Source organism: Hippopotamus amphibius, chromosome 11 (assembly GCF_030028045.1).
Source record: "Hippopotamus amphibius kiboko isolate mHipAmp2 chromosome 11, mHipAmp2.hap2, whole genome shotgun sequence".
Taxonomy (NCBI): Eukaryota; Metazoa; Chordata; class Mammalia; order Artiodactyla; family Hippopotamidae; genus Hippopotamus; species Hippopotamus amphibius.
This window is the reverse complement of record NC_080196.1, coordinates 67,796,219-67,806,836: the sequence shown is the minus strand read 5'-3', so window position 1 is coordinate 67,806,836 and position 10,618 is coordinate 67,796,219. Positions and strand designations below refer to the sequence as shown.

At 38.4% G+C, this 10,618-nt stretch overlaps 1 protein-coding gene across 2 annotated transcripts in view; it reads right to left on the bottom strand.

The window, feature by feature from the left end:
• Window positions 1-6,859: 6,859 nt before the first annotated feature.
• The window catches only part of DSC3 (desmocollin 3), a 46,482-nt gene continuing 42,723 nt past the window's right edge, over window positions 6,860-10,618 (bottom strand). Inside the window, exon 16 of one of the 2 annotated variants that reach the window (XM_057700225.1) lies at window positions 6,860-10,586. In XM_057700225.1, coding sequence (XP_057556208.1) covers window positions 10,389-10,586 — 198 coding nt within the window. In that variant the 3' untranslated portion in view covers window positions 6,860-10,388. The remainder of the gene's footprint in view (window positions 10,587-10,618) is intronic. The other variant, XM_057700226.1, reaches the window with a different exon arrangement.

Sequence of the window (10,618 nt, the reverse complement as noted above, 5' to 3'; positions counted from 1 at the left end):
AGACAAAAGCAAAAGCAAACAAACAACAAATAACACCCTACACATACAAACATCAATCCAGGGAGATTTTGTAAGCTAGGATCAAATATAGAAATGAGCTGGAGTACCACCAGAGAGAATGGAGATTCTCAGAATGTAATTAGACAACTGTACTAAGAACTAAGATAAAGACAAAAGCCTAATATTAATACCAAGGCAGTGCATCATCTGGAGAATAGAGCAAGGAGTCTGAGCAGACCGATAGTGTTGCTTATAAGTATGTTAAGATAAAATACACTTAAAATGGCTGGAAGAAAGGGGAACAGAAGAGTGTAATGTGGTTGGAAATATGCAAAGAAAAAGAAAGGAATAGAAGTGTATAAAAGAAAGGGATGAAAGGAAAGTATGAAAGATATTTTGTCCGTACTACCAAAAACTTAGCTAGATATAGAAGTATTTTAAAAGGCAAAAAAAAAAAAAAAAAAAAAAAAGAGTAAAAAATATCCTTATAAAATTATGTTGTAAAACTTGTAGATCCCTTAGGGCTAAGATTGTATTTAATAAATCAAAAAAAAAAAAAAAAAAAAAAAAAGAGAAAGGAAAAAAAAAAAAAAAAAAAAAAAAAATCCAGAACTGATCCCCGAATGGACCAGTTCAATAGGTATTGATACTACTATTTCTGTTTCCTTAGCGTCTCAGCTGTAAGTGTCCTTTTCCTTGCCTTGGGTTTTTTTTTTTTTTTGCGTTATTCTGTGACCAGCAGAGGTTCCTTTATTGTTCGTCTGTAAGCCTCGGTGTGTGGGGAGGGAGAGGGTGCAATAGTGGCTCCTTCTCCTGGGAGGGAGTGAGCAGTGGCGCACTGTTGCTTCAGTCAGGCTTGGAGGTGCCTGTTGCAGAGAGCGCTGGTGGCTCAGGCGTACACAGAAAGTCTTAGAGTTGGGCCTCTCTCGGGGTTTTTTCTTTTTGATGCTGGTTTTTTTTTTTTTTTTTTTCTCTCGGCAGCCTCCCTGCTGCTGGCTTGCAAGGGGTTTTAATCTAGCCCCGCCCGAGCGCCTGAGGGTGCTTGTTATCCCTGAGCGCCTTATGTGGCCCCGCAGGGCGTCTCTCCGCTGCCTGTTGCAGAGGCGCAGAAAGAGAGAGAGAGGCTATGCGCGCGGCTCCTCCCCCCCGCCCGGGAGCCTGCAGCCTCCAGCCGCCATCATGGCCGGGCAGCTCTCAGGGATCGGCACTCCTCTCCGCGGACCTCCTCCCTCCTGTCCTCTCAGTCCGTCACCCTACCGGCAACAATGTTTCTCCCCCTGAACCAGCTCTCCGGTTCCCACGCTCCCGCTCCTGGACCCTCCGTTCAGCCGCGGATCGATGTCTGGGTCCGGGAACGCTGAGCTGCGCTGCGGACCCTCCGTATGTTTCTCACTCCCTCCCGTCTGCCACAGCTCCGCCGCTTCACCCTCTTTGAGCCCTCCTAGATGCCTCCCTACCGGCTATGTCAGGTTCTCCGCAGCCCTTTCTGGTGTCCGAGGCCGTCTGCTGGTGTTCAGCTGGTTCTCTGTGGGAATGACTGCGTCCTTCCGTGCATTCCCAATGCATCTGTGGAGAGGGATGCACTCCACGTCTCTCTACTTCGCCGCCATCTTTTTCTCTCCGAGAAAAACATTTTAAAGAGAGAAGGTGAAAGAAGGAAGAGAAGGAGGAAGAGAGAGAAAGAAGAAACCCCTTTCTACCTACTAACTCATCTCACCTAGGGAGTAGGAACTGTTTTATAATTCATGTCTCTCCTCTGTTGAAAACCCACCGACAGGCTCTTACCCTATTCAAAGTAAGACCCCCCCCCAAACCATTGTTATAGCCATAGAGCCCCACAGGATCTTCCCACAGTGACGCCACCCCCTGCCAGCCCTCCCACTCTTCCTCTCTTCCACTCAAGTTCAGCGGCACCAGCTTCATGGAACACATGAATACAAAGTCCTGCCAAGCACAATCCTACCTCAGAGCACTTGTGTTAGCTGTTTCCTTTCCGCAGAACGTTCTCCGCCCTCTTTTGCCCCCACAACAGGGCTTCCTCATTCACTTCTTTCAGGTTTTTGCTCAAAGTCACCTAATTATAAAGATTGTTACAATTATAACCACTGTTTAATAAAATAAAAACCTCCCATGTTTCTGTGTGCCTTTTTTCTGCTTTATTTTTTTTCTTTACATCATTCATTGCTGCATGACAGGTGTTTGTACATTTGTTCATTATCTGTCTCCCCGCCCTTCCTGGCATTTGTCATAAGAACACAGACTTTGGCTATTTTATTCATTGCTGAATCTTTAGCATCTAGAACTGTGTTTGGCATGTGGTAGTTGACCAAGAAATAATTGTCAGTGATTTACTGACTGACAAAGAAGGGGGGGAGGGGAGGGACTTGCTTTAGACAATAAACAGAAGCACAGTGAAATTAGTTTGTCAAAGTTACTTGGCAAGTTAAATAATTTTCCCATAATAAGCCAAACAACCTTTGTAGATATTTAGAATGTAAATCGCATTCAAATTTAAACCCGATGTTTTCTTTGTGTGTACATATGGGTTTTTGTTTTATTTTCTTGTGCTTCTCTTTGGATCATTGTTCTAATGCTGTCATCCTTATCGATCAAGATAATAATCTCATTCTATGATTACACATTTGGTATGACTGTTGGTGTGTAGATTGGAGATAGGAAATTGGTCCAAGTGGCTGCCAGAGATAATAATTTGCTTAATTAAATTACCTACAAATCTGGTCAGAAAATAGGCCAGAAGAGTGTACAACTTTTTCAAGGAGTAGCAAAATCGTTTGAAAAAATTAGGGGGCATCCTGGATCTGAAGAGCTCAGGAAGAGAAACCCTTCCCTCTGATCCGCAATTGCTAGAAGCAGCATAAACTCTGAAACTCGGACACAATCCATGAACAGATGAGTGAAAGAGAACCCTCATCTTAGTCTGATAAAATGTGCATTTTTATTTTATTAGGGCAAACCAGCGATAATAAACAGAGTGTGAGGGGACTGTGGAGATACAGGCAAATTAAGTTATGAAAAAATATTGACGTATTTTCTACATCTGGAATTGTCATCATGGATATTATGTGTGTCCTAGGTTTACACATATACAACATAGAATTCCTTCTAAATCATATATGATCTTTCCATATCAGGAGGATGAGGTAAATAAGCCTTCCTTTTGAAGAATACACTGTTTTGAGAATTGAATTGAGGAAAGTATTCATATTTAATTCCAAGGACCATTCCCACAGTGGATCAGATACATCCAGTATCACCAAGTTAGAATCACAGGACAAAAATGTGACTAAACCAACGTGACTCTAATAAAATTCACATCACTGTTTTCCTCTCTACGCCTAATATATTTAAGCTGTTTTCTTGCATTTCCCCAAATAAACTTCTATGATTCTCTACCTGCTTTAACTTCACTATGATGATTTGTATTTAAAAAAACAAAACAAAACAAAATAGCAACAACAAAAAAACCACAGGGACTTTCCTGGTGGCACAGTGGTTAAGAACCTGCCTGCCAATGCAAGGGACCCAGGTTTGATCCATCCCTGGTCTGGGAGGATCTCACATGCCACGGAAAAACTAAGCCTATGAGCCACAACTAGTGAGCCTGCATGCTGCAACTACTGAAGCCCGCACTCCACAACAAGAGAAGCCACCGCAATGAGATGCCCACACACCACAACGAAGAGTAGCCCCCGCTCACAGCAACTAGAGGAAGCCCATGTGCAGCAACAAAGACCCAAAGCAGCTGACAAACAAAACAAAAACAAAAACGCAGAAATTTCAAGGTATCAGGAATCTTTGTGAAATTGCACTTTTGCTTGGAACCCATCACATAATGTCAGAGAAGATGGCATAGTCTGAGTCAGAATGCCAGTCTTAGCACAATGCTGTCACCCGTAATACAATTCACCACCACAGACAATTTGTCTCTATACAGGAAGTGATTCTAATAAGGTAACGTAAATCTGTCCCTTAATTTAAAAAACGGATAAACACTTGAATCACACAGCTGTATTTACCGTATGTATTTTGAAAATAAAACAATAAAATCAATTTTAAAAATATGTGGGAACTTTGTCACAAATATTCAGGTTTCTGCTAGAATATTACATGTTAGCCTGCCCCTAAGTAAAATAGTAGCTTATAATATTCCAAGTGTATATTTCCCCCCACTATGGTTGCACTGTGCACAGGAGACAGAACGATTATAGAAGACATAGGTTGCAGGTGTTTCTGCCAGTGTTTAGCTTGTTTCAAATTGGCTTCTGAAGATCCTTCTGCTTTTGAAATTACGTGTGACAACAACTGCATGCTTCTCCGGCACTGCCCACATGTTTGTGCAGCCCAGGTGTCTTCAGGCTGTGCTGAAACACAGAGAGGTCTGATTGACTGAAGGGCGTGTGCCCCCCTCCTACAGATACTTGAAAAGGAGCCACGAATGCTGGGAGCCAGAGGCAAAGGCAGAACACCACGCCTCCCCTACCCTCAAGACTCATGGAAGTTACCTCGCCCCAAGAACACCTGAACCAGTTTTTCTTGAAGGGAAGTATGTTGGGGGTTTTTTGCCAATGTGATGAGAAATGCATGACTTGAGATGTACCGTCAACAAATGTTTAGGTGTACAGTTTAGTATGGTTACTGGGACAACAGTGTTGTATAGCCGATCTCTAGAACTTTCTTCATGCGTGACTGAAACCCTACACCCATTGCATAGCACTGCCCATTTCCCTCTCTGCCCCCAGCCCCTGGCAACCACCATTCTACTTTCTATTTCTGCAGTTTTGGCTACTTTCCGTACCTCATGTAAGTGTGATGGTGCGGTACTTGTCCTACTGTGACTGGCTTATTTCACTTAAGATAATGTTCTCAAGGTTCACCCATGTTGTAGCATCTGGCATGGTTTCCTTCTTTTTTATGGCTGAATGGTGTAGCTACTGTGAAAAATATATGGAGATTCTAAAAAATTAGAAATGGACTACTATACGAGCCAAAAGAATTGAAATCATGATCTTGAAAAGATACCTAAACTCTCATGTTCATTGCAGCTCTATTCACAATAGCCAAGAGATGGAAACACCTAAATGTCCACGGGTAGATGAATGGATAAAGAAAATGTGGTGTATACATACTTCCCTGTCTTCCAACAGTCACCAGTTGCTTGTTTGTTTGAATAGTAGGAAAGAATCTCAATTCACTTCTCCATAAGTTCCACAAACACATCTCCTTTTATTTTTCTATTATTCAGTTTCTTTTTTGAGTCATTATTGAGTCAAAGTGGCAGAAAACAAACCTTAGTCATTTGAGATTTTATCTTCAGCTCTCTTTTCTGGGGGAAAGTCTCACTCACTCCTATAGAGTACCAAGTGGCACTGAGCAGGGAGAGCATCTGGTGGTAGGTCTTTGACTCAAGCAAGTGGTCACTAAGGCAGCTGCTACTCTCATCACGATCACGTGGGTGCCTTAGACCTCGAGTCTCTAGGTGTTAAGTCTCTGGCACACTTACAGAGCATCTGATAAACATAGAAGGACTTAGTTGCTTAAATGGGATGGAGGTTGGGGAATAACAACCTATCAGAAAGAAAAATATGCTATAGAATTGTTTTGTGTATTATAAGCACAAATTGGGGGGGGGGGGAGGGGAATAAGTGTCTTTTCCTCCTTCCTCCTTTTCTCCTTGTATAACCATAAACTTCTCCCCAAAAAGAGATCAGGTATTGTTTTGTATTATATTCAAGTACATAATTTCACTTCCTGTGTACCTAACATGCATAAATCTTTCACTATGTACAGGCAATGTTCTACATGCTTTAAATATATTAAGTTATTTAATCATCCCCACAACTCCATAAAGTTGGTATTGCTTTGTTGATTTTAAAGATAAGAAAACTAAGACTTAGAAGATAAGTAGCCTTTCTAAAGTCACACAGCTAAAAAGTGGCAGAGCCAGGATTCAAATTCAAGCAATCTGACTCTAGATTCCATGCTTCTCAGTCACTACCACCCCAGATCTAACCAAACCAACTCTGCTGGACATTTGGAATTTATCCAATATTTTGCTGTCACAAACAAAATTCAAGGAACCTACCTGAAGTCAAATATTTACACACAAAATAATGATCACAATAAAAGTTCCTGAAATTAAAATTGTGGTTCAAATTAGATTAAAATTTAAAGATTTTGATACAACCCAGACATTTTTGAAATGGTCAGTCTTACATTTGTGGCCGTGCAGTGCACATAACCATAATCCACTTGTGGTTAAAGCTCAGAGGGCATGTATACCTTGTAAGTGGCAGAACCAAATGGAATATCGCTTGATTTTTTTTTTTTTTAACTCATAATGTTTTTCCTTGACTCTACTGGTCCTCCAAGTAAGAATGCTGTATCACTGTATTAATTCTGGAACATTCTGCAATTACAACCTTACAATACTTCTTCACCCAGTCAAAATCTGCTGATGATAGATAGATGATAGATGATACATAGATAGATGATAGATGATAGATAGATAGATGATAGATATAGATAGATAGATAGATAGATAGATAGATAGATAGATAGATAGATAGATATAGATAGATAGATAGATGATAGGTAGATGATAGGTAGATAGATAGATAGCAGACAGCTATCTATTTGTAAAGCTTTGCCCCAAATAGTGACCTCCTCCCAAATAGTATAATGAGGTTGATAATTTGGTAATGACCCTTTCTCTAAGTATTTCCCTATAAATACAGTAAAGCTATTACTGAGGATCTGTTTCCATTCCAGTCTTAAGCACAATTTTACAACGTGACCACCTTGGAATAATTTAATCTCTAAAAATAGCAAAGACAAGAAATCAAGTTAACATTGTTTTATTACATCCCACCCCACCTGTAAATATTGCTTTACACATTAAATTTTTGCTTACTTTAACCTGCCCAGTTTCTCCAAAAGCAAATTAACTTAGCAAAATTAAAGCTGTTAAAAATGTTGCAAAACCTCACTGTATTTTAGACAGATAGTTAGCAGCTTCCTTACAAAAATAAGAAAAAACTACATTTATGTAAAAATTCAAGAACATTCACTGGAAGAAAAAGGAAAGCTTCATAAAGATATTTTCTTTCACACTAAAATAGCATAATTTTCATCTTAACACATATAAGGAAAGAATACTATATGTTAAAAAATGTTTACATTAAAAATAAGAAGTCTTTAAAAGGAAAATTATTCTTTAAAATGTCTCCATCTAAAAAGCTAGGTTTCAGGGCAAATTAGAAAACAGAAAGTGGAGCATCAAACAGAAACTTCAGATACTCGTTTAACTGGAGACCTTCTGTCTCAGTGCCCAGAGGACTGCATAAGGAATCCAGCATTCCCCGTGAGTGCATGGTTTGTCCCACACAACCAGTTCAGGCCCATCCTGAAAATGCCTTTAGACTCAGCAAGCAGTCAGCTCTCTTCTCAATTCCACACTCCAAATAAGGTGAGGCACAGAGAAAGGGTCAGTGACACCACCAAAATCAAATGGCAGCTGCCACTGGCCTGAGAAAAGAAGGAAAAGGAAGGGCCTGGCCTAGGACAAATTAAGAAGCAATGTTGCTTTTATTACTACTCATGTCCCTTTTTTATTTTTCATATCCCTTCAGTGGCCTCCCTCTTTGCCTTTGAAGGCCTGGGTTTTCATGTTGCTCTTTGACCATGCAAATACCCCACTTGGGTTTACCCTCTCCCAGAGTTCCAGGTGTCCCCAAATGACTACACAATATTTTTCTTTTATGAATTCAAAATTCTTAATTCTTCTATTATTTTAAAAATCCTCGTAAGAAAGTAAACTCATAAAAAGTAATTCATACTGGAGGGTGATTGACAGCCTGGAGTATTTGCCAACGAATTGTTATTGACAAGGTTGGGAGAGAGATTAAAGAAAGAGGGCCTGATGGGAGGGCTGATTTCCTTGAATCACATCTATGTCTCTTTAAAACAGGGCAGTGAGCAGGAAAATGACATTTTATAGTTTCCAGACTCCGATTAGAATACAGTGCAAAGGTGACGGGTTTGGGGTCTTGGGTCAGTCATGCCTCAGTTTTGTAAGATTCACCCCCCAGCCAGCTCCCTTTATCCTTTAAAATCTGACCTGGAGAACATGGTTATTTGGCTCTAAATTTTTTAAATGTCGATTGGTAGGAGAGACAAAGAAAATGGTGATAGATTTATTTTTACTAGAATTAGGTTAAAAGAAGTTTTTAGTATTAGCTCCAAGAAAAACATTTCATCTCTGGAAACCTGCCACTGTAAGTCCGGGAGCCCTAACTGTGACAGCCAGTCACCAGTTTGCTCCCAGTTTGTAGATGCAGAAAGAGCCTGCTAAGCATATCTACTGTTCCACCTGATCCCCTCTTTCCTTTTCACTGAAACCAGAAAAGTTTAATTAGCTATATATAATTTTAAACAAATTACATAAATGTACATGAACTATTTCCTGATCTGATTACTTATCATGCAGCACCTAAGAACCAAACATTTAAGTTCTCTCTCTTTTTTAAATCCTGGATTTCTATTATAGGACATACCACACCCCAGCCTCATTTAAAATTAATATCTTCCCCTTTGTTTTTCACTTTGTTTTAAATGTTGCATTGATTAATGGTTATATATATAATAAACCACTAATATGTATGTGTGTATATATACGTGTGTGTATGTATATATATAAAATTATATATTGTATATATATAAAATTGTATATATATACAATATATATATACACACACACACACACATATATATAGTTCAAACTGTATTCCTATAGGACATTGCCACTTCATGTGCTAGCTCAACAAATTCTGCCTCCAAAGTCAAATAAAGAATTGTTTTTTTTACAGGGGTGGGGGGCAGGTCCCAATTCTTCATAGCTACAAAATTTTAAAATTAATTTAATCAATTATTTTTCTTTCAAAATCACAACTTTAATAGTGACACCTATTATTTGTTGTCTATTTTTTAAATTACCATTTGAAGTGAGTATACAATAATGTGATATTAGGTTTATCATAAGATTAGATGTTAATTATTTTAAGTTTAAATGCCATTGCTTGGGGAATTTTGCAAGGCCTTCCAGAGGCTCTAGCACATAAATGACTTTGAGAAGCACTAAATTTAAGCTACATCTTGGAAGATGTTAAATTGCACCTAAGGTTTAAGTTCCCCTACATTGGTTTGATTCTTTCTAGCGTTGTGTAATATTTACCTGCTTTAATAAGAAATAATGTATTTTATTTGAAAATGGTAGTGAATAGAAATGCATGGTAAACACTCATTGCTACCCATAACTATGGAGGGATTCTGTTTCTTCAGACTGACTCTATGACATAACTATAGTCCATCTAAGGATAAGATATTCTAATTGCAGATGACTACTGTCGAGAGGAAATAAAGAGCCACGTGTGCTAAACCTGCAAATGAAAATACGAGAGTACAATTCTCAAGAGAAGAAAAGCAACTTTTTCTCAGCATAATTTTCATTACTGGCAAGTTATCAATAGTAGTTCTGAATCTCAGGAAAAAGATTTGTAATAACAATCTCAATAGAAGCCCTTTAGTATTTTTCATTAACTATTGGCAATAACTCTCTGTATGGTGAAAATAGTTTTGTTTCTTGAGATTAAGGAAACAGACATATTCCTCATAACAATCCTTTTGTAAACTATAAAACACATTTTCAAAAGTACAAAAACACTTTTTTGGGTTTACACCTTCCTGGTGCAGTTTTCATGTTGTGGCTCTGTGTTTTTGAGAACTTATTAGGGCAATTGAGTAGCTAGAACTGTTCTTCCTGATCTAACTGGTACCCAAAAGGAAAACAAAATTCTAGTAGCTGTCAGAAGAAAAGACCAGGTGCTACTGATTTTTTAGAGCTAAAAAATCCAACATAATTTACCATAATGATTAATATTCCACTTTTATCTAAATCTGGAACAAGAATGGAATTTCTAGCCCAAAAGCTGTTCTTCTATATTCAATCAAGTACAGCTTCTATTCTTGGACTAATATTTAGTCAATGTATCTATTGGGAAAATATCTGTAAAGAAGAGGAGATCCTTTATAGACCTTAATTCCAGTGCTATAGCATGAGATTTGTTGGTTGTCTATTTACTCAGCAGTAAAAGAGGCAAAATCTGTATTAACATTTTAAACTTCCTGAAAAGATAAGTAACAAATTGCTTTAAACTACAAATTGGTACATAATTCAAAAAATTTAGAAAAGTTCATACATATTCATATTCATATATATCTAGATATCTAGATATAAATTGAATTTTACAGTATCCCTTTTGGATACCTCCAGAATGTCTGACAAAGACATGTCTAATTGTAGCACTGTAACATTATTTCTTTGTGCATGTTTCTGCTAAGGCAGTAAATTTGGTTTCCAAATTATTTAAAAAGTCAAGGCTATCTTCTTCCTGTTTTTCACTGCAGCAACCTACAGAACCAGCTGGAGACCCTCTTCCTTCATAGTTATACGAAAGAACATAATCTTGGGATGGCATGAGGTCTTCATCCTGATTACACACATGCAATTTCTGCAAAATAAAAAAAAAGGGATTGTATTATT